Raw genomic sequence first — 25,413 nt, forward strand, 5'->3', positions numbered from 1 at the left:
GAGCTTAACAAAGCTCCAATCCACCTTCTTGTTGTCGCGTCTATATTCCTTCCGGCGAGGGCCGCTAAGACAGCATCATGCGACGCATTGTCTCCAGAAAGGCGCAGATTGCAACTTCTTTGTTGTCTACTACCCCTTCAAGAGTGTGACAAAGTTGGTACAGTGCAGTGTCTGTTGAACGACCTGCCCTGTATGCGTGCTGCGTGGGTTGCAGCGGACAGTCCTTAAGAACTGTGCCCCTAATATGGTAGTCTACCAGCTTTTCCAACGTTTTAAGGCAAAACGAGGTTAAGCTGATAGGTCTGAAGGACTTTGGGTTGGTGATGTCTTTCTTCCCTGCTTTGGGGATGAAGACCACCCTAGCTCTACGCCACGCATTTGGGATGTGTCCAATTGCTAGGCTGCTTAGCATCAGTCTCCTTAAGCGGGTTAGGAGTAAATCCAGTCCCTGCTGCAGGAATGATGGAGAGATACCATCTAGACCAGGTGGCTTAAATGGGTGGAAGGTCCCAATTGCCCATTTAAGTCTCTCCGGAGAGACTAGAGACTTGGCAATTGCCCAGTCCTCTGCGCTTGGTCTGAAGTGTCTTGGAGTGGACGATGCCTCCATTGGGTTGGACGTATCTTCCCGGGGAAGTGTGTTTTAAAGAGTAAAGCTAGTTTATCCCTATCATCAGAAGTGTAAGAGTTGTCACATTTCGTCAGGTTTAGGTTACTTTCTGGTGCAACTTTGGCCATAGCCTTGTGCAATCTTGCCCCTTCATGGGCAGTGCTAATTGCCTCACAGAAGTTTCTGTAGTTCTTCCGTTTGGCCTTTCTGATCTCTTTGTTGTAGAGCGTCAGGCTTTGTTTGTATTGTTTCCAGTTATCCTCGCTCGTTTTTGCTCTGTTGAAGAGCCGGCGGGTGGAGATTCGGAGCCGTTCCAGGTTGTCATTCCACCATGGGGCGTCTCTATCTGCTTTCCGTCTGCAAAGAGGGCAACTGTCCTCAAAAGCATTGGTTATCTTCTTGCAGAGATTATCCACTGCCTGATCCAATTCTGAAGAATGTCTGGGTATACCTGACGGTTCGTTAGAGAGATTGAGGTCAAGAGAGGACTTGAACCAATCCCAGTTTGTTTTCTTGGGATTCCTTTTGGGGGCGTCCCTAGCGGTGTTGAAGTTTAGTTCAAATCTAATGATTTGGTGATCCGACATTGATTCCTCTGGTGACACATGCCAGTTCTTGATAAGTGGTCCTAGAGACCTGCTCATCAGAGTTATGTCTAGGACCTCCTCTCTTACTCTAGTAATGAATGTCGGTGTGGACCCGACATTACCGATTTCTAGGTTACTATTTACAATAAACTCTATTAGCTGCTCACCTCTGTTGTTGACGTCGGTGCTTCCTCATATCACGTGATGTGCATTGGCGTCACATCCTATGATTTGGGGTAACTTCTTTCTCCTGCAGCATTCCACGAGTCCGATGATTTCCGGTGGTGGGCATGCTGCATCCCCAGCGAAATACGCCGATGCTATGGCGATCGCTGGTAACTTTCCTGTGCCGCTCAGCGTTACCGCGACACAATCACTGCTTAGGAACTCTGAAAAGATATTATAATTGATATCTTTCCTTATTAATATGCATGCTCTTGGGTGTGCACCCCGTTGGTCGCATATTACCTTTGATTCCTTGGTGTACAGGCCTTTAATGCCCTGATTGCACCAAGACTCCTGAATGAGAGCTAGCCCGAGATGTTGGGAGGTGAACAACCTGGCCAGGACGGCGGATGCCGCCTTGGCCCGGTGTAAGTTCACCTGGGCTAGCTGCGTGCTGCGGTGTGCAGCCATTACTGGAGCGGGTGCTCCATGTTTTGTGAAGGGGGCGGGCATTCCCTTTCACTGCCTTCCGTCAGGGTGACGTCGGCCTCCTTCTCGTCGATATCTTTTAGGAGGGGCTCTTGTGCCACCTCCTGGGAGGGCGAGGGATGTTCATCCTCACTATCCACGTCCATATCGACGATAGCCTCCTCTTTTGTTTATCCCTATAACGAGGAGTGCCCCGCCTCCGTCGTTCCTTCGGGAGATTACCTTCCAGAAATTGACCTCCATTCTGTTCTGGCGTCCCAGCATCATCAGAAGCTCCTCATTGCTTCTTTCTGCACTTCTAGGGCAGAAGACTGACATTGTATGCCGCAGGAATGTCTTCTCCTACCCTAGTGTCAAGGGGCACGCTCTTCCACGTCCTTAGCTGAGGCGTTACAGCCCTCAGCCAGTCCGCCGAGTCCTGGTCCAAGCACTCTATCAGGAGGTAACCGACCCTAAAGTGGATACCTCTGAAGGCGACTGCTGAGTCCCATTCAGACGTGACTACGTCGTCCATTATGGCCTCCTCCAGCTCGGCAAGCTCTTCGTTGCTCAGGTACACCTGCGGGTAGTCCTCAGGTAGTACCGCAACTCTGACTCTCTTGGCGGCCTCCGCGTAGGAGGTGTGAGTGCCAGTGAGAGGAGCCGTACAAGTGGAGGGTGGCTGCTTCTCACCCTTGTCACCCGTCTTCGGCACGCTGGGTGTGCCAGCAGATGCCTCAGGGGGGTCTCCTCGTCGCCGCCGCCTTCGATGTGCTTGGCTCATCAGGGCTTGGGGGACTGGGGGGAGGTGCCGCTACCTCTTTGATCCCCTTTGACTTGGACCTTTTCGGGGTGTCCATCGGAGGGGTGAGGGTACTATTTGCCCGCTTTCTGGCAGGGGCAACGTTTTGTGCCACTGGTCGTGGCTCCTTCGCCTTCTTCAAAGCTTCATCAGGTGTCATGCCCTGCTGAAGATACCTGAGGTATCATTTGACCTTGGACCCCGGCAGCCCTTTCCTGTTGGGGTCGCCAAGGCCTCCTGGTTGTCCTCTGGCTGGAAGGACCTCTGCCTTATTGGCGGGCTTGGTCTTCTGTACAGCCGCGGGGGTGGGCAAGCCGGCCGGGATGGTCCTGCCGGTAGCCCACGTTCCCGAACTGGAACAGTCGATCGTTGTGGGGGTTGTCCCACATTCTGCGTTCGTGACGCACTCCTGATGGACGCTGCGCTCCTGGGTGGGGCTGGTCCCACCTGGGGTCGCACTCCGTCAAGGATTTTTTCTTAAAAAAGCCTTGCGGCACTTGAGGCAGGGATGTCCTGAGGTATTTTGGATTTCGTGAACTTTTTCATGTTTGAATCCCACGAGTTGCGGAGAAAGTATGGTCCACCCGGGCAGAGATCCGCCATACCCGGGTAAGGCGCAGTTAGGACAGGCGGAGAGACTGGACTATTTGTTAATCCAGGCCCCCAGCCAGGCTGACTATCAGCACGGGTCGGATGACACCTTAGTCCGGCCCGGAGTGAGATTGTGTGGGGAGGGGAGTTGATAGGTAGTCGTGAGGGAAGAGGAGTGTGTGAGGCTATACTTTTGAAGACGGCCAGACAAACGTCTCATCAGTACACCGACTCCGGTGTACCCGCTGTTTGTCCGGGGTTGCTTATTAGCTTGCGCTTATTCGCAACTAACCATATAGAAGGCCGTTCGCTATCCGCAACCTGCGACCCACCTGGTGGCCCCAGCTAAGCCCCCTCTTGAACATCCCACTAGTTCTCGAGGACCAAGATTAAATATATTATATACTAGAGGTCCTGTGCCCGCTTCGCTGGTCAACACAATTTAAAAACATAATAGACAATGTTGCAACATTTTTCAAATATATAGACGTATAGAAAGATGGTGATTTAACACTTTTCCAGTTTGACTTTTCCACTTGCGCAGCACAATCCAGCCGTTTCCCTTTTAAACTTTAACGCACTGCAATATCGGTATATAGTCGCCATTGGTCCAATATCTAAATTTTCATTATCACTGTAGTTCGCAGTGGGGTCATATTGGAATGCCAAGCGATTGAATGATGCCAATGATCTCCATGTGCTCATTTGTCTTTCTTCGCTTAAGTTTTGTGAATATACTTGTTGCTGGCTTGGATGTCTGCGGCCAATGTTTGCACGTCGTCCTCTAAGCATTTTGGACTATGGACAGAGTCGTGAATTTATCCTCAAATGCACGATCCACATTATTTTCACAGTTCAACTTAAATTGAATAAAAATTCTTTTTTTTCACAATTTCACAGTGAACACAATACCCGTTTGTCCATGAAATTAACTGAGCACAGAACACTAAGGTTTACATAATATGTGAAAAAACTTAATTCACTTGGAAATGATAAATGAAAACCACAAAAATTGAGTTAAAATGCTGTGGTAGCGTGTTTGTCAGTGTGATGAGGTAGCAATTCACTTTATATGCGACAATATTGCAATTTTCTTACGGATTCCTAATTTTTTTCAAAATAAATTATAGCCTATTTTATTCCACGATAATATAGCTTTCTATCGGTGAAAGAATTTTTTAAATCGGAACAGTAGTTCCGCAGCCTATTCGTTGCAAACAAACAAACAAATTTTAACTCTTTATAATATTAGTATAAAGGTATATATTAGATTAAACAATTACGACAGTAACACTATTAAACAATATCAGTAAGAATTTATGTGGTTCATTTGGCATTGGCAGCAGTGAACATGTCTATAGGAAATTTGCCATTACCAATGTCAATGAGTTGTTCAGAAAATATGTTTCCAGATTGGTCATTTTGCAACTCGATACGCATATTCTTGCTTAAATGAAGTACTTTGACATGTTTCCACAAATTGGAGGACTTTAGACACGGATTAAGTTCATCAGCTGGCGTTGATCGTGGAATCACTGGCAATGTTTGACGAAAATCTCCTGCTAATAAAATCATTGCACCACCAAATCGGTTATTATTGCTCCGTAGATCTTTTAAGGTTCTGTCTAAGGCCTCTAAAGATATTTTATGTGCCATCGTGCATTCATCCCAAACAATCAATTTACATTGCTGCAAAACCTTTGCCATTGCAGAGTTCTTCGAAACGTTGCAGGTTGGAGTTTCATTGCTTTGCATATTTAATGACAATTTTAGTGCTGAATGGGCTGTTCGACCACCTTCAAGCAAAGTTGCTGCGATTTCCGCTTCGCCACCAGATGGCAACGTACTCTTCTAACATTCACTGTATGTTCCAACAACGTCGTCTGCCAAACATGATTTTATCATTTCTGTACATAATTTACTCAGTTCTAGACTTTTGTATAGTACCTACTAAGTTTGTAATGTATAGGCGAAAAAATAAAATGATTAAAACATTAAACACCTCAAAAATAATAAATATTATTTTAACATATTGTGAATCTAAACCATCCTCAAACCACCTGGAATACACACAAAAAATTTCATCAAAATCGGTCCAGGCGTTATTGAGTTATGCGCTTACCAACACATTTTGCGATTCATTTTTATATATAAGATATAAGTTTATATATATTATATCTAATATATGAAGAACTTTAGCATCAAAAGAGTATACATAAGTCGAGCGCCCCTCAGCCGTATTTTCCATCGAAACCCAAATTATTGTTTCTAACGGAGAATGACAACAGTGCAATAAAAAAACGAAAGAAAAAAGACAAATTTGGAGTCAGGCCGCCGTCGGATGCAAGCAGCCATTTGTATTATAAGAGTGAGAAAGAGAGCGAAACTTAGGAATATCCACCAGTCACCAGTGTACAGCCAGAACTGCAGGGTCAACGTTACTTGAATCTGTGTTCAACTTACTAGAAGAAACATTATACATTTTTGTTATAATTATATAAGGTTGTCAAAAAAGTCTTGTGGTATTTTTATTGAATTTTCAATTGTTCATAAAATAGTTATAATAATGCGATTTAAGTCAAATATGCGCCGTTATGGTCGATGATAAGTTTCCAACGAGATGCCAACTTTACAATGCCCCTCTTATAGAAGCTCGCTTCCAAAACTCGGCAAACTGGCAAAAAACTCGGAGAGCCAATTTTCACATGACTCTCTTGTGGCCAACTTCCGACTACCAAGCTCGTTCGCCATGGACAGAAATAGGTCGTAATCACTGCGAGATCCGGACTATACTGTGGATACAAAAGAACCTCCCATATGAGCTCCCGGAGCTTCTGTCGCGTCACCAAAGATGTGAGTGGCCTGGCGTGGTTCTAATGGAAGACAATTCGGCCTCCGTCTGTCCGTGATAGAAAAAGGAAATTCGTGTTAGTAACACTACTTAAAACTCAAGAACGGCTGAACAGATTCTGAAAATTGATAGGGAGGTAGCTTAGAGCCAGGAAAAGGACATAGGATACTTTTTATCTCGTTTGACATACCAAAAATCGCATATAAAGTGAGTTACTACCTCATCACACTGACAAACACACGCTACCATAGCATTTTAACTCAATTTTTGTGGTTTTGGTGAATTGAAGTGAAGTGAAGTCGTTGTGGTTTTGGTGATGGCTTCGTTTTATGTAACGTTTCGACAGCGTTCCCGTGTGACGGGAAATCTTCTGTAAAAATCTTCTGTAAAAATCTTCTGTACAAGTATTAGTCATTGAACTCCTCCTAAACGGCTGGACCGATTTTGATGATATTTTTTGTGTGTATTCCAGGGGGTTTGAGGATCGTTTAGATTCACAATATGTTAAAAAAATAATTATTATTTTTGAGGGCGACGTACTTATTATGCGCAACTGGTCCGTGACCGTCGATTAAATCAGTAGAGGAACACGTGGCAAGCAATGTCAACGTAATAGAACAAATGGTTTAATTGTTACAGCTAATTTCCAAAAGTTAACAGGACAGAACTTTCGGTAAAAAGACTTTGAATTTGATTGAGGCAACAATTATTAACGGAAAGTACGCAGGTGAAAATGTTTGTATTCCTCAAATACCAATGATTCCAACTGATCTTCCGTTTGACTTCAAACTGTGACAATTTCCAGTTCGCCATGCGTTCGCAATGACAATTAACAAGTCGCTTAGTGTTTTCGGGATAAATTTAGAAAATCATCGTTTTTCACTTGGGCAGTTTTACATTGCGTATTCACAAGTTGGGAACCGCATTGTTTGTGTTAACGTCAGACCAAAAAACAATAATGTGGTTTACCAAGAGCACTTCAATGAAACGATTAATTTGCGGACACGTATGACGCTTCGATTCAGTATTTACTTTGGATTCACTTTCATTTACTTAGAGAAGTACAATTAAAATTGTTTCTTTTCATATATAAAACAAACAAAAATTTTTTAATTATCTTTAAATCACCAAACGAAATTTTACATAAAACTATCGCCATCTGGTCGCGTTATCCAATAACAACTTTTTTTTCCAATAATGCCATTTTATAACATTGTGCAAGTGAATAGATTTTAATCCTCATGGATATGTATTTAAAACTGTCAACAAAAAAGTCAAATAATCATCGGACAGCATAAGCCGCTAAGGCTAAATCGTTAACTTACGCAATACTCTATATGTACACCCTGGGGTCTGAGATGTCTCTTTTACTGTGTTGCAAACTTCTGAATGAAATTATAATACCCTTTTGCTCTGCAAGGGTATGAAAATGATAACATCGTTGTTTTTCATCAGACAGGCATAATTTTTGGAATATGGAGTTTTCTAATGGAAAACTCTCTCGCATTTCGAATTAAATTTTATAAAAGTCGGACGACTATATCATATAGCTGTTATATGAACAATCGTCAACAATATAGACGAATAGTGAGAAATCGTCATTTTTTTTTTTAGGCGCGTAGTCCCACGGCCCACAATCCCGTCCAACCGACCGAGGGGCGACCGCCGTGTATCGTACGGCACGATTCGCGATAAATTTTGACGCGATTTTTAATAGAAAAAAAAAACCAAAGATAAGGAAAGAAAGTTAAATTTTATTTTACTTTTAAATTTAACGATCTAATTTTGTGCCAGAAATGTTAGTATTGATCTTTTTAGAAGTTCCAGAGAGTCAGAAGAAGATACTATAGAATACAGTCTATTATAGTCCGAACAAAGTACCCTGAAAGGCTTGTGCACGTCGTAATTAGATCTACAAAGATTTAAAACTAAAGGAGCATAATTTCTAGTAAATCTACTTGGTACCGAGAAATTTAGTCTACTCAGAAAGTAAGGACAGTCAATTTCACCACGTATAAGGTTATAAATAAATACAGTACCAAGCATAGTTCTACGGTTAGTAAGGGAGGGCAAGTTAATGAGGAGCAATCTATGAGAATATGAGGGTAGGAATAGGTTTGCATTCCAGTTTAGGCGGGCAAATTAATAAAAAAATTAAAAAGTTTTTTTGTACTGATTCTATGCGATCAGCATGTACGCCGTATTGAGGACTCTAAACGGGTGCCCCATACTCAAGGATTGACCGGACCAACGATATAAATAAAGCCTCGAAATATGAGCAGAGAATTTAAGTTTGGGGTTCAATTGGACGCCAAGATCGTCAACAAGCGTTATTCTTCCCAAGGCATTACCACTTAGCGAATAGGTGACATTATGCGGATTAACCCGACAAAACGTCATCAGCTTGCACTTGGAGCTGTTCAAATTCAGTAAATTGTCGTGACTCCAGACACAAGACACAAGTTAGCCTTGCGAAAACAATGAATTCGCTTGGCTGGCTTTATAGCATTATTTTTAACTGTTATACCAGTGTCGATAGTCACCTCGAAAGCAGGGTGATATGGATCTTCAGACAGCGTAAGTGGAGTTGCTCTAGAAAGAACAACACTTTCAGGATTTGAGACGAGGCACAAATCAAGTAAGCGATCTAAAGAATTTTGAACATGGTTTACCTGACACAGAGGTATGTCAAGTAGACCGTCAATGAATTCATTTTGGCCTATGGGTTGTAAAGCATTGAAATTATCATCCGAGGACCACGTAGTTCCAGGTATATTAAAATCACCTAGAACTACTAACTGATCCATATCGGACACTGATAGGTGCCTACAATAGACCTCAAGTTCGGATGAAGGAGGTATGTAAGAGCAGGTAATAAAAATTAACCTGCCAGCGACAGACAGTTTTACGCATAAAAATTCTAGCTCAAAGTTCAAATGATCTTCTGTCAAAACCTCTTCTGACGTGAGGTTAGCGTCCACTGCAATAAGGACGCCCCCTCCCCGTCTAGAGGGACGGTCATGCCTATATATTGTGTACTTACCGGAAAAAACTTCGGAGCTAAAGATCTCCGACTTTAACCAGGTTTCTGTGAACACAATAGCTTGGGATGCAAACGAAAAGCTATCAGTATACAATTTGGTTAGCTTGCTACGCAAACCTCTTGTATTCTGATAGCTTTTTAGGATGGATGTTAGTGGTTAGTTTTTTGTGGAAGGAGCTAAGGACGGCGTAGTTTGTTGGTCCCGGCCGGGGAGTTTAATTCCCGTAGGGCCTTTCTTTTTATTTTCGCTACGAACTCCTTAACCACCATTTTTGCCGGCCAAAAGTCGCTCGAGCATATGGTGTTAAAAAGTTCGTCAGGAACACTTATCTTGAAAGATTAAATGTTCCTAGCGTATGAAAAGTTGAATTTTTCCACCTTCACTTTATCGGCATTAATTTTGTCTTTAATGCAGCGTTTGAAAAACTGCCGTAAGTGTCATTTTATATGATTTTGCTTCTGCTTCTGCTTTTGAAAAAATTAGAAGTCGCAGTCGAAGCATAGCACAAACTTATGAAAGCAACGAAAAGCAAAAATCATCAGCAGGCCTCGCTTTTCGTTTTCTTGCTTCTGATTTTGCTGCTGCTTTCAATCGTAGCCGAAAGTCGTTGCTGTTGCTGCTGTCGGCTTTCGGAAGTCGTCAGCAGTCGAAGCCTCAAAAAACGAGGCATTCGACTTATTGCTGCTTTTGATTTTTGATTTTGCAGCTGCTGCTGAAGCAGCTGAGATAAGAAGTACATACTAATGTACATTTTTCTAAAAAAAATTTAATGATTAAACATGTATGTTCATATATTAAAAATAAAAACATTATAATTTTAAATTATTCATCTTCTAATTAAAAGCAGCAGCGTCGAAATCAAAAATCAAAAGCAGCAATAAGTCGAATGCCTCGTTTTTTGAGGCTTCGACTGCTGACGACTTCCGAAAGCCGACAGCAGCAACAGCAACGACTTTCGGCTACGATTGAAAGCAGCAGCAAAATCAGAAGCAAGAAAACGAAAAGCGAGGCCTGCTGATGATTTTTGCTTTTCGTTGCTTTCATAAGTTTGTGCTATGCTTCGACTGCGACTTCTAATTTTTTCAAAAGCAGAATATTGCAAACAGTCGAAGCACCGAATAGCTTATATTTTGCGACTTCTGCTAATTCGACTGCAGTTTTTTAAACACTGCTTTAATGTAAGACGAGACATCAAATGATGTGAGATCAGGGGCCAGCCGAGAAACAAATATTTGTCTCATTTGTGGAACCACTGTGAGGGGTTTTGCTACTGCAGGCAGTGGGCCTGCGGTGGCAATTTGGGCCGGTAGTCCGGTCTCAGAAGCCTCTTGTGGGGGTATATTTGGTTGGTTAGGTGGAATTACATTTTAAGAACCACCTTCAGACAAATCGGAACTTTTTAGAGGCGTTGGTCTACACTCCACTGTGGATTCACCGGGGTCTGAATCTTTTTTGGCTGCCGATCTCAGCAACATTTGAGGGGTTGCTAAAGACGGCTGCTCATCCGCAGAGGAGTTCTGCCGGTCGCTTCGGAGTTGCGGGACGATTCCCTCAGGCCTACCACCAGCAGCCTTCTTGCGCTTCGGGGACTCCTCTAATAGCTTAAGGCTATTAAACTGCGAGTCCAGCGCTAAGAGTAGATCATTAGCCCTGGCAAAACTCTCTAGCTATGCCAAAACTAGCGATCAGTCCCTTAAGGCCGCCTTTAGTTTGGCTCATGAAGGACTTTATTTCCTTCGCAACTTCGCGACAAGCTTCGCAGCAGAACTGCAAACCAAGGCCTTTACTTAGATCGTCACTTGTCCGCCCTGTGAATCCAGCGCACTTAGTGTGCACCATCCTGTCACAAAGCCAACAACTGAGTTTACACTGCTCAGGCTTTATTACCTGAAGGCAGGTTTTTTTAAAACAGAAATTGTAGGATTCCATGTTTATTAAATTAGGGACCACTGTGCCAAGAGAAAATGAAATCGAAATTTTTAAGCGAGCAACTTAAATGTATCGCAAGAGCGTATAAATTGCACGCTTAGAACTTTCGAGTTTGTTAGTCCAAAAAAGAAGAGCGGGAGAGCGAGAGAGCGGAAGAGCGGGGACAGTTAATGTGCATGCACTTGTAACAACAACACTACTGTTGACGGACGAAGCATAAAAGAAAGTCAGTAAGACAAAAATTAAATCGTTAAATAAACACAATATGCACAAAAATTCACTCGCGAAGCGAACGGTTTCGAACACAAGGGTATTTAAGCAAATAAATATTCTAATTTAAGAAGAGAACCACCGCTGGTTGCACCAAAAAAATGAAAAATTCGGAGCGCACAAGAAAACACGACCGTTCGCTTGAAAAGAGAATCAAGATTTTGTTTGACGTATTTGATTTTCGCGATTTTCGAGAGGGATAAGTTCTTTAGAATATGTGTATATTCCGCCAAGTAGCATTAAAAATGATTTAATACCTTCCAAACTTTTTCTTTATTAATTTTAATAAAGCTATCCGCCTTCCTATCAGGTATCGGAAGCAAAAACATATTTTTGCTTCCCTTCTCAAAAATCCACTGTCCTTTATTAACCCGCGCCAGATTGTATTATCTATTTCCCAAATTTTTCTCCATCATTCCCGACTACTTTTCCCCGTCTTTCCAAGTTACCTTACTGATGGCTATTCAGTGCCAAATCAAAAGAAAACTTTTCGCAAATGAGAAGACCAGTCTTGAACAGAAAGTTATGTAAACCTTTCAACCATAAGCAACTTCATATGTGGCGAAAGATTATGACAAAATAAGCAAAAAAAACTACTTATTTGTATAAGAGTCAGATGTGATCCACAAAATAATTTTGTAATATTGTTGAGAGTTTTTTTTAATTGCATTTTACTGTTTTTTTATTTTGCTCCCAAATTTCTGACAGCGAAGTTCCGTTTTGTCTAAGGAAAAGATTTTTTATTAAATTTTGCTTTTGCAAATTTGGGGTTTTCGAAGCAACATTTAATTTTCTAGCTATTTTGGATCTTCACTCAATACTATAAAATCTGAGTCATTTCACAACATGGTAAAATTCCTTTTTTTTTTGGTTTTTACCTTTAAAAAAAATTAAATTTGATCTTAAGAACTTTGTTTTGTCACTGAGTTAATTGTGAAATTGTAAGTTTCAGCAAGATATCCTTAAAAATGAGGGATAAGTTTACATAGAAACAGATTCAGATCGTGATGCTGATCAAAAATATATATGTATATACTTTATGGGGTCTGAGGTGTCTCCTTCGCTACGTTGCAAACTTCTGACTGAAATTATAATACCCTCTGCAAGGGAGTATATATATGAATATTGCGTAAGTTGACGACTTAGCCTTAGCGGCTTATGCTGTCCGATGATTATTTAACTTTTTTGTTGACAGTTTTAAATACATACACAAGAGGATTAAAATCGATTCACTTGCATAATTTTATAAAATGGGATTATTGGAAAAAAAAAACTTGTTATTGGATATTATTTTGCGGCATGGAAGTAATTATAAGGTATTGTTGGACAAAGATTATTTATATTTGTATATTGAGGGTCGGTGGACCAGCAGGTAAAGCAATGGTCTCCGAACCGAAAGGCCCGGGTTCAAATCCCAGGCTCCCCGAGAAAAGGAGACGGTCCTTTTTCCAAATCTCCACCATTTCTATGCTCTGGCTAATCACCAGTACGATCGAAAACCAAAGATTAATGAATCCTCTACAAAAATTGTAGAGGCCCAATGCTCCCGGGTGGAGTGAAGAAGGTATTTTTTTTTTATTTATGATATTAAACATTCATTTATTTATTTTTAGTGACCAGGGCTAAAAGTCAAATGTTGATTTGTTCAGTTCGTTTAAATTGTTTCCCTTATTTTTATGAATTTTTATCCGTTAATTTAATATCCGTAAAACCAATAGCAGTGCTGTTGTATTTTTCTGTATGTAAATCGAGTGCTGTGATTTTATAATATTACCTAACAAGAAAGGAAGCTAGCTTCGGCAAGCCGAAGCTTATATCCCTTGCAGTCATCAAACATGTCAAACAAAATAAATAAAGGCTAAAAAGTTTCAATGTTGAACTATATCGATATTTTTATTAAGTTTCTATATTTTCGACGATTGTTCATATGAAAACTATACAGTGGCTCACAGCTTAAAGTATGCAGTGCATACTTTTGACTTTAAACGCCCATAGCGGTAAAACTATAAGGAATATTGGAATAAACAAGGGGCCAAATGAAAGATTAACTTATTTAGAATAACGTAACAAAATCATTTATTTTCAAAAACGGCTTAAACACAAAAAAAAACTTTAAAAATGAAAAATACAGCTTATATTCAGCTCACAGCTTATTTTATGCAGTCTCAAAAATGTTCAAAAAATAAGGAAAAAACTCAAAAATATAACGTTTTTAATATTTGGTATGGTAACCATTGTTGTCAACGACATCTTTCAGCCTTTTCGGCATTGATTCAACCAATTTTTGGGTGACTTCTGACGAGATCTTTCCCCACTCCTTCATTAGGGCATCTTTTAAATCATTTTTGTTAGAAATATGGTAATTTCTCAAATTATTATCCAAAATGGCCCATAAATTTTCAATAACGTTGAGGTCCGGTGACTGAGCCGGCGTATCCACAACGTGAGGGCAATTGTACAGCAACCACATCCGCACAATTCCAGCCTTGTGCTTTGGATCATTATCCTGATAAAAGCGGAAATTGTCTTTTATTCCAAGATCCTCGGCACTTTGGACCAAATTGTCCTTTAATATTTGAAGGTATGCTTTTTTATCCATTATCGATTCAATAAAAGTCAGTTTTCCAGGGCCAGCAGCTGACACACAGGCCCAAACCATCACGCTGCCACCGCCGTGCTTAACCGTTGCCTTCAGGTTCTTTGGTTCAAGCTCTGTATTGGGCTTCCGCCATACATAAGCGTTACCATCTGATCCAAATATATTATATTTGGATTCGTCTGCAAATATCACAGTTTTCCAGAAGTCGGGGGTCTTGGAAAGGTGATCTTTTGCATATTTTAGGCGAGCTAACCTATTCTTTGGGCTTATGAATGGCTTTTTACGAGCTACGCGGCCATTATAGTCATTGTTACGTAGGACTCGTCGAATTGTTTCATCGCAACAATTTTTGCCAAGACCAGCCTTAACTTCGGATGCAAGTTTTGGTGCTGATAGTCTCGGATTAGCCTTGATTTTCCGAACTATGTACCGCTCATCTGCATCAGTGAAAATCTTGTTTGGTGCTTGGCGTCCTTTATTTTCCAAACGATTCTCGTGAACGAAGCGCTCGATAATTTTTTGCACTGTTGGAGGCTTTATGTTCACTATTTCAGCAATTTTACGCTGGGAGATATGGTTTTTGAAATGGTATATAACCAATTCCCGTTGTTCTAATGTTGTGCGTGGACTCATTTTAAAAATCGCCTATCCGGAGTCGTTGAGATCAAGAATAAGAGTAAATGACAAGCACACGAAAATAAAGAAGAATTGCAAAGCTAGCAACGCCAAAAAAACGGAAAAATTCCATGGAATTTCCAGCGTAGTTACTGAGAAAACTAACTGCATAAAATAAGCTGTGAGCTGAATATAAGCTGTATTTTTCATTTTTAAAGTTTTTTTTTTGTGTTTAAGCCGTTTTTGAAAATAAATGATTTTGTTACGTTATTCTAAATAAGTTAATCTTTCATTTGGCACCTTGTTTATTCCAATATTCCTTATAGTTTTACCGCTATGGGCGTTTAAAGTTAAAAGTATGCACTGCATACTTTAAGCTGTGAGCCACTGTAGATTATAGTCGTCTGATTCTTATGAAATTTAATTCGAAATTCAAGAGTCATTAGAAAACTCTATTCTTCAAAAATTATGCTTGTCTGACGAAAAAAAAACGATGTTATCATTTTCATACCCTTGCAGAACAATAGGGTATTATAATTTCAGTCAGAAGTTTGCAACGTAGCGAAGGAGACCCCCAGGACCCAATAAAGATTTTTATATATTGATCAGCATGACGATCTGAATCAAAATACGTTTGTACATCTGTCTGTTTCTATGCAAACTAGTCTCTCAGTTTTGAAGCCATCTTGCTGGAACTTTTCCAAAAATTGTGTTATTGCACGCAGAATATAAGTCGGAACAGGACGAATCGGGCGACTATATCGGATAGCTCCCATATGAGAAATTGAAACAAAACATAATCACGTTGTTTTCAATCGTATCGACTAATTTCTTCAGGTGTTTTTTAACTACTATCGTTTTTCAGATAAATTTTATTAAAATCTGATAACTCTATCATACAGTTGCCATAGGAAAGATCGAAAAATTTTATAAATAGGTAATGAAAAACAAGAAAGGAAGCTAGCTTCGGCAAGCCGAAGCTTGCAGTCATCAAATATTTCGAACAGAATACACAAAGGCTAAACAACATCGAAGCTACGACGACTTTTCCATTAATTTTCCATATTTTTGACTATTTTTCATATGGCAGCTATATGATATAGTCGTCCGATTTTGATGAAATTTCAAGAGTCGTTAGAAAACTCTATATTCAAAAAATCATGATTTTCTGATGAGAAATAACGATGTTATCATTTTATTTCCGTTAATTCTATATAGATTTTTCGATCTTTCCTATGGCAGCTATATGATATAGTTGTCCGATTTTTATGAAATTTTTTTTATGAACCAAGGCTAGTTAAAAAACTTGATACTTAAAAAATCATAGTCGTGTTTTGAAAAACAATGACGTTATCAATTAATTTCCATTAATTCGATATATGTATATTTTTTGATCTCTCCTATGGCAGCTATATGATAGAGTTGTCCGATTTCGATAAAATTTTACCCGAAATTCAATAGTAACTAGAAAACGCCATGTGGAAGAAATGAAGTCGATCTGATCAAAAACAACGGCGTTAGAATTTTGTATTTCAATCTCTTGTATGGGAGCTATCCTATATAGTCGCCCGATCCGGCCCGTTCCGACTTATATACTGCGTGCAATAACTACACACCTTTTGGGAAAGTTTCAGCAAGATAGCTTTAAAACTGAGAGACTAGTTTGGGCAGAAACGGACAGGAGGACAGACGGACAGACGGACAGACGTACAGACGTACAGACGTACAGACGTATTTCGATTCAGATGGTGATGCTGATCAAGAATATATATACTTTATGGGGTCTAAGGTGTCTCCTTCACTGCGTTGCAAACTTCTGGCCAAATTTTTGCTCTGCAAGGGTATAAAAATTATAACGTCGGTGTTTTTTTTATCATATTGACATGCTTTTTAGAATTTCCAGTTTTTTAAGGGGTTATATACCTTTTTTTTTTTCAAAAAAACGAAAAAATTTTTTTAGCTGAATCCTAAAGTATATCCCCTAGAGAACATTTTCCCAAATTTTTGAAGAGATCCGAATAATAGTTCGATAGCAAAACAGCGTTTTGAGGCGCGGTTCGTCACTCTTTGTAACGCAACGTAAAACTTTGAATGCGATTATCTCAAAGTCGTTTTTTTCCAAAAGTGCCTTTGCTGTGACCGCGATTGCACAAGAACTATTTGATCGATCTTCTTCAATTTTTTTTAAAATATTCGTAATGATTGTGCCGAGTTCGTCATTGAATCAGTTTTTATGCGGCAATTTCGATTTTGCAGATAAGAAATTTTTAATAAAATTTTTAGAGCTCGAAAATGCAATTTTTTGAAAAAATTGTTACTGTATTCAGAAAAAACCAAATATTCTTGAAGTAATTCAATGACGAACAAGAAATAATACTAAACTAATAAAAAATTTTTGGTTTATTGATTTTAGTTGACCCGCTGGACTTCCATCGTGGTCACCGCAAGCCGCTATAACAAAAAAAGGGTTATTAGAGAATTGTCATAACTTCGAAAGTTATTTATATTTTTTTAAGAACAAACGTTTGTTGTGTCTATAAAAACATGTACTATCAATAAATAATAACCTCAGTATCATAAAATAATTGCTACACACCTGAAAAAAAATCCAAAGTTCCCCCATTTTTTTCGCTCAAAAAGGTATATAACCCCTTAACTACCCTTAAACTAAGAAAATAATTTCATAAAAATCGGAAAACTATATCATATAGCTGCCATTTGAAAGATCGAAAGATTTATACAGAATTAACGAAAATAAAATTAAAACATCATTTTTTTCATCAGACAAGCATGATTTTTGGAATATAGAGATTCTTGAATTTCAAAATACATTTCATCAAAATCGGACGACTATATCATATAGCCGTCATATGAAAAATAGTCGGAAACATAGAAAATTAATAGAAAAATCGTCAAAGCTTCGATGTTGGTCAGCCTTTATGTGTTTTGTTAGACATAATTTATGACTGCAAGGCTAGATATGCTCGGCTAGCCGAAGCTAGCTTTCTTTCTTGTTTTTTGCAAACTGCTGACTGAAATGAATCATTTTAAAATATTACCGACTGCAAGGGTATAAAAATTGCATTAATGTTTTAAGGCAGTGGTCTGCTTTAGGAGCCGAAAAAAGAGCGTTTTTTCAACAATTCAACAAGGGAAGGAAATGATTGCGTTAAACGAAATTTTGAGACGATATAATATTATAATTAAACTTTAAAAAACAATTTTTATTATTGCAAATACAATAATTGAAAATAGTGGAAGTTGTAACAATTTTTCTGGGGCGCCTGGAGTGTGCACTTGTAAATCGGTGCCGGTGATGGAGTTCGTGCGATGCATCTGAAATAGTGGAACCTAATTTTTTTTTAGTTTTTATAAGTTCCTTTTCTATATGAACTAAAAAAATTTCGAAGAAATTACGAAATTCCAAATTTTTTCTAAGTTTAAAAAAAAATTACTTTTTTGGAAAAAAAAGTTGACTTTAAGTTGCAAAATAAGTAATTTAAATAGTACTTTTATCCATTTTTTTAGTTCAAATAGAAGATAATTCAATACTGAAGCTAGATCACTTTGGTTTTTTTCGATCGGACATATATTTTTTTTACTATGGCCGGCACCGTTTTCCATAACTTGCGAAAATAAAAACTCGAGAAAACGGGCTGTAAAGTCTGCCCGAGCATACGCACCTGCTCGACGCTCGGCCACTAAAACTGATCTAGCTTCGAAAATATGTCGAATTGGCCTCTAAAATTTTGAACACATATCCTTGGATAGTTTTGGAATAGATTTAAGACAGAAAAATAGCGATTTTTTGAAGTCTGTAAAGCAGACCACTGCCTTAAACTACAAAAATGAGAAAGTTGCGAAACGTCGCCTTTACTCCCAGTTATACGACCGATGATTGTAATCATTACAATGTTTCAAGAACTTTCTTTAAACCTTTATACACTTTTTATTGAATACATCATCATTCCCATCTTTCCTTTTGAGTTTAAATTTATAGATCAACAAACGCACTTGTAAATTTCAGAGGCCACAACATCACCTTTCTCAGTGGATTTCCTGCTGATTTCAATATTGAAGGTCTACAAGAGGTAACACCAGCTGGCCTAGTCGAATATATTCACAACTACACCAATTGGGATCTATTAGGCTCACGAATGGCTGGAGAAATGCCCATTAAGCCGTGGGACGGACTACGATATGCCTTTGAAGTAAGTTACAAATTTAAATTATTTTTTATTTCTTTAAGTACCAAATAAAATTTGCATTGTGCTTTTGAATATCTAGATTAATTTATAAAATAATACCAATAAACTAAAGAATCTCCTGCAGTTAAAACAGCTTGACATAAAAATCTAACAAAAAAAAAAAACACCGGTAGCACTCCGGGAGTGCCGGCAGAAGTGAAAACTTAAATATTAACGTTGTGTTTAATTATAAGTATAAAAGTACTATCATTTATGAGAGAGGTAGAATACAATGTTTATTTATTGCGCTATCGTACACAAATATGGCAATTTATATGTTGTTATTTATAATATTAAATCGTTATTTATATACATATTACATTAAATTTTATCTCTCAGAAAAGTCAACTTCCATCCATAATTTCGACGACTTTTACACCATCGTTATTGTCAGAATCATCATCGCAAATTTTTACAACTGATACAATTGGTTTATGATAACTGAAGTAAGAAACAAACAGTTTTGATTCGAACCTATTTAAGTGTAAGTACAAGGTAGTCTCGTCGGCTTTTTTCCCCCTATTGGGCACTACAATGAGTGCGAGGGAAATTTGCCCCGGGCCCGGGCTTAGAGGTGGAGAACTATCGATGGCACTATCGGGACTATCGATGGTTTGCCACTATCGATACGCAATCGATAGCTGCGCGCACTCTCGATAGTGGTCAATCGCTATCGTCGATTGTTGTCGATATTTTGGTTTTCCCATGTCTACGTTAAAAGTGTAAAGGAAAGGCAATTGCGCGAAATTGTTACAGAGTTATATAAATTGTTATTAAAAACATAATGGATCGTTTTCTTCAAATAGGTAAGATATTGTTATTTTGTTGTTATATTGTAATTTTGTATTATAAAGTTAAAAGCCAAATTTTGTGTGACAATAACAAAAGTGCTACGTGAGATGCCATTACTGCTATTACGGTTTGTTGTGAAATACATACGCATATATACATACAGTGGTGGCCATAAATATTTTGTCAAAATAAAAGTGAAATATACTCGAAACCTGAACTTGCTTCTTTTAACTTTTGTAATCAATGGAAAGGTAATTCAAATGCCTTTTGAATGATACCATACTTTTCTCAACTCATTCGATATTTATTGAAAAGGGCAATTTTAAAAAAAAAAGTAAAAAAAAAACTTTTTCCCTCGGCTTCAAAACTAAAATTTTTGGATGCAAAAAGTTTCTTTAATCAAAAATAATAGGAACTGCAAAAAGAATTTTTCAAAAATAATTTTTCTTCTATTTTTTATGATTTTTTGAAAATGACTAGAAATACGCATTTCAGCCATATTTTTCTCTTTTCCATACAAACTTTTTCCGACATTGTCACCTTCAAAAAATCATAAAAAATAGAAGAAAAATTATTTTTGAAAAATTCTTTTTGCAGTTCCTATTATTTTTGATTAAAGAAACTTTTTGCATCCAAAAATTTTAGTTTTGAAGCCGAGGGAAAAAGTTTTTTTTACTTTTTTTTTAAAATTGGCCTTTTCAATAAATATCGAATGAGTTGAGAAACGTATGGTATCATTCAAAAGGCATTTGAATTACCTATCCATCGATACCAAAAGTTAAAAGAAGCAAGTTCAGGTTTCGAGTATATTTCACTTTTATTTTGACAAAATACTTATGGCCACCACTGTACATGCGTTTCTTTTTCACAAAGATAAATACATAATAATAAAAGTATACATTTAATTAAAGGAAAACGCCGAACATATATAAATTTATAAAAAGCAGTTAAGGTAAGGCCAAAAAAAAAATCATATAATTCGAAAGATTGGAAAACCAATGTAATACTTTATAAATAAATACTTTATATATAAATAAATATCATTAGAAACACTAATTAAATTATTTTTTTTGAGTATACTCTGCACTATCGACAACTATCGACGATAGATTTTCTTTGCTATCGCCGATAGTCGATAGTTTATGAAAACTATCAAGCGCTATCGATGGTGCAGACTATCGATAGTTCTCCACCTCTACCCGGGCTTATGGGGGCCCCGCGCGATATGATATATGATGATATGTAAGGATTGACAATCTCCCAAAATTGAATTTTTAGCCCGGGCCCCAGACTACCTCTGTGCGCCCCTCCAAGGTAGTCTCGACGGCTACAGAATTGTTCGGGCTTACACCCTATCGACCCGAAAGCTCGGGTTTTCGTAGGAAAAACACTCTTTCTCTCGCTCTAATTGTAGTGTCGATAGGGGAGTGACGAGCCGACGAGACTACCTTGTATAATTGTACCATGACTCAGGCGCGGTAGAAAGAGTGGGAGATACTAGTTCACGATCTTACGCTTTTTCGATCAGCATAACGGGACTCTGACGCGAGTTTGAAAGTTTTTACCCATACAAAAAAGTGCTCAGCGCCGCTAAAGAAGTTTTCACTTCAAAAAAAAAAATACGTCTGTACGTCTGTCCGTCTGTATGTTTCTATTTAAACTAGTCTTTTAAAGCTATCTTGCTGAAACTTTACCAAAAGTTCTGTAGTTATTGCACGCAGTATATAAGTCGGAACGGGCCGGATCTGGCGACTATATCGGAGACCCACACGAAAAAATGAAAAAATTTCTCTTTGAGGCGTCTCCTTCACTGAGTTGCAAACTTCTGACTAAAATTAGGCAAGGGTATAAAAAGTCCGGCTTCCACTTTTCAACACAATGTCATAATGTTGTGAAGGGAAAGCATAACCAAGCGTCTTTTCCTGCGCTTCACTTAGCTTCTCGCATGATACAATTATACAAGGTAGTTCACTCGGCTTGCCGAAGTCGTTCGGGTTTGGTCCCTTATTTTCAGTGCGTGCGTTGTATATGTAGTTGTATTGCGTATTAGTCCCCTAATTTGCCGAGTGGACTACCTTGTATAATTGTATCATGGCTTCTCGCTCTTCTGCTTACATCTTACGACTTACATACATATATCGACTATATTATAGATATAAAAGGTGTTCTTAAATGCTACAAAAATGTGTTGTGAAACGTTTCAAAATTAACAGTTGTTCTCAATATCACAAGAAGTATATAAACGGTGATCACCCAACTATTTTTGTTACCTCCTGACGATACAATAGTTGCTTTCAGATCACTATTTGGGTGTTGAAAAATAATTAATGTTGCTATTATTTGGTTGAAAGCGATTGAGACTTTCTTCAAATATGTTTATTGGTGAGGATAGTGCAGAAGCTGGACTAAAGGTTTTTGAAATAGTTATAGCACTACATTAGTTATGTATGTATGTATATGCATGAGTTTACTTAGATTTATTAACCATACCATACATTAATTTAAAAACTGCTGCCCAAGCAGATGGGGCAATTTGGTATTAGTTAACCAGCGAAAAGAGGGACATTTTTATTAAGGGAATGGATAATTACTCTAAATATAGGGGAAGACTACCATAAAAAAAAGTCTTATTAAATTTTTAAAATAAATATATATACTAGCTGACCCGGCAAACGTTCTTTTGCCACCAGATGACTTTATAATTTCTCTACAAAATTTACTCAGTTCTATACTTATGTATTATAAAGTCATCTAGAGCGCTATAAACCATGAGGGAATATAAAAATAACAAAAAGCAAAAATTATTTTTAATAAGTTATAATAATTTATTACTTATAGTTATATATCATTAATTAATAAATTACGACAGTAACACTATTAAACAATATCAGTCTCTTAATGCTATAGCGTGAACAATATTTTTTGTGAGTCCATCTTTTGCTAATACAAACAAACTGGATGGTTTACCCACTCGAGAGCATGCCACGTATAATTGTCCGTGTGAAAAACATGGTGTTCTTAAATCTAAGCTGCAAATGAATGTACTTTTCCGCGCGCAGCTTTAGTTGATTATATCGTAAGTATCGTAGTCGTGACGATTATTATTTCTTCTACGAATCACAATTTCTCGTGCAGATGTACAATCGCCAACCTTGATTCCAGCAACATCATCAACAAGAAAGGGAAGCTAGCTTCGGCAAGCCGAAGCTTATATACCCTTGCAGTCATCAAATATGTCGAACAAAACGCATAAAGGCTAGACAACATCGAAGCTAAGACGATTTTTCTATTCATTTTCCATATTTTTGACTTTAGATCATATGGGAGCTTACGATATAGTTGTCCGATTTTGATCAAATTTAACTCGTAATTCAAGAGTCGTAGGAACACTCTATATTCCAAAAATCATACTTGTCTGATGAAAAACAACGATGTTATTAATTTATTTCCATTAATTCTATATATAATTTTCGATCCCTCCTATGGCAGCTATATGATAGAGTTATCCGATTTTGATCAAATTTAATCCGAAATTCAATAACAGTTAGAAAACGCCATCTTGAAGAATTCAAGTCGATCTGATGAAAAACAATAGAGTGAGAATTTTTTATTTCATTCTCTTGTATTGGAGCTATCCGATATAGTCGGCCGATCCGGCCCATTCCGACTTATATACTGCGTGCAACAACTACACAACTTTTGGGAAAGTTTCAGCGAGATAGCTTTAAAACTGAGAGACTAGTTTACATAGAAACCGACAGGAGGACAGACGGACAGACGGACAGACGGACAGACAGACAGACAGACAGACGGACAGACGGACAGACGGACAGACGTACATACATATTTCTATTCTGCTCGTGATGCTGATCAAGAATATATATACTTTATGGGGTCTGAGGTGTCTCCTTCACTGCGTTGCAAACTTCTGACTGAAATTATAATACCCTTTTGCTCTGCAAGGGTATAATAACGGGTGCATTGAATCTACGAATATGCTCTCCAGCTTGTGTTTTATCAGGATTAATCACGATAGCGTGATTATCGCTTTGTAATTGGTGCATATGTAATTTGAATATTTTCAACAATTCATTGTGCTCGTTCATTAAAGCATTTAGCTCGCTGACGATGCGTCAGGTGGTGTTTCAATTTCTGGTAGTTGCACTTTACCTGACGCGCAACACATCCCAGCTGGCTCATTTTTAAATTTCAGAGCATGACAATGCGGACATTCCTTGTCCATAGCACCAATTACCACTTTTGAGTGAGCATAATACTCAATATCGGGCTCATACTGGAATGCTAGACGCAGTAATGTATCATATATAAATGCTCGATGTACCTGTTGTCGTTGTTGGTCATTTGTTCTGCCTCTATTGACTGTGACACGGCGTGGTTGTCTTTGTTCTAATCTTCTGACTTCATTGCGTTCAGTTCGTGTTTCTTCAACGTTCTTCTTGATGCAATTGCGCTATTCTGACACGTACAGTGTATCACATTAATATTCGGTTTTTATTTTTTGCAACTTTAAACGCGAATAAAATGTATAATACTAAAAAAAAATCGAAATTTGAAAAATGGTATATTAAAGTTTGTAATATTACCTTTTCATAGATATAGGGGAATGTCGTCAGGGTTGGAGACACTTTCGACCCATGCCCATAATTATCGTTTTAATAAGAATTTAGATCATTTGCGTAAATAGTTTGAATGGTAAAGGCAAAAGGTATGTCTGACAATGAACATTATGTTGTAAATTAAAAACAAAGAAATGGCGAGTATTTAAAAAAAAAAAAATGTAGTCAGGCTTGGCCACTGTAGTCAAGGTTGGACACTTGAATTGTTACTTCAGAAAAGTAGCAATAAAAGAGGACATTATCCATGGATCAGGTATATTTTATGTCTTTTGACTCTTTTTTATTGTGAACAACAAATTTTACAACCAAGTATGAAAAAAAAAATTAATCAGATTCGCCAATTACTCGGACTCCACCAATACCGTCGTTTTTGAGACTCGTAGACGCACCCTACAACTTACCTTGTACCCTCGGGATCTCAGCTTGGCAGTCTCAGCTTATGTAGACGTGACCGTCGTTGGGCTTCTCGACTCGGCGATCTTGATTCCTGGTATCCTAGCACTTGTTGTTCACTTGGGCTTTCACTCGCGTTGGTACGGTCTCTTACACGGCTTTCACTTGACTGTCCAGCTTCCTGCACGCGTCCTCCTTTTATATGCCACCCGGGTCCCGTTATTTCCCTCCTCTTCTGCAAGCCGCGCATCCCGCTGTTGCTATGCGGCTCTCATGCACTCAAATTTGTAAGGCGTTTTACAAACCCTTACAAACAAAATAACTTTTTGTCATTTTGGCACACTTGAGGTGAACGTCTCTTTTACATTCTCTACATGCAACAGAGTTGTTGCGATTCAATTGTCGTGGCATTGTTTGTAAGCATATTATGCAAAAGTCTGTAGAAAACATTGGAAAAATTAAAATATTCTGACAAAAGGGAAAAAACCAAGGGTGTCCAACCTTGACAACAAAAAGTGTCCAACCCTGACAACATGAGTCATAACCCTACCGCACAACATAACCACCAAATCGCTTTATTTAGAACAAATTTTTTTTAGGATTTCGTTAAGGGGGAACCACTTAACGTATTTTTAAACTTACCCTGCGGATGGCATATTTTCCGCTGAATTATGCCACTTTTTTGCGCGTTCTCCGATACTTTTTTCGTCACTATCACGACACTATGTCAACAAAACAGGAAAATTAACAGTTCTGGGATGCGGCTTGGAATGAAAAGTTTCCCACAGTGGAAACAAGTAATACCACATTCGC

At 38.4% G+C, this 25,413-nt stretch overlaps 1 protein-coding gene across 4 annotated transcripts in view; it reads left to right on the forward strand.

The window, feature by feature from the left end:
• Nucleotides 1-25,413, forward strand: part of LOC108101523 (UDP-glucuronosyltransferase 2C1) — an 82,110-nt gene that overhangs the window by 21,301 nt on the left and 35,396 nt on the right. For all 4 annotated transcript variants that reach the window (XM_043208272.1, XM_043208273.1, XM_043208271.1 and 1 more), the window contains exon 4: nucleotides 18,559-18,742. In XM_043208272.1, coding sequence (XP_043064207.1) covers nucleotides 18,559-18,742 — 184 coding nt within the window. The remainder of the gene's footprint in view (nucleotides 1-18,558; nucleotides 18,743-25,413) is intronic.

Source organism: Drosophila ficusphila, unplaced genomic scaffold (genome assembly GCF_018152265.1).
Source record: "Drosophila ficusphila isolate 14025-0441.05 unplaced genomic scaffold, ASM1815226v1 contig_414, whole genome shotgun sequence".
In the NCBI taxonomy this organism is placed as follows: Eukaryota; Metazoa; Arthropoda; class Insecta; order Diptera; family Drosophilidae; genus Drosophila; species Drosophila ficusphila.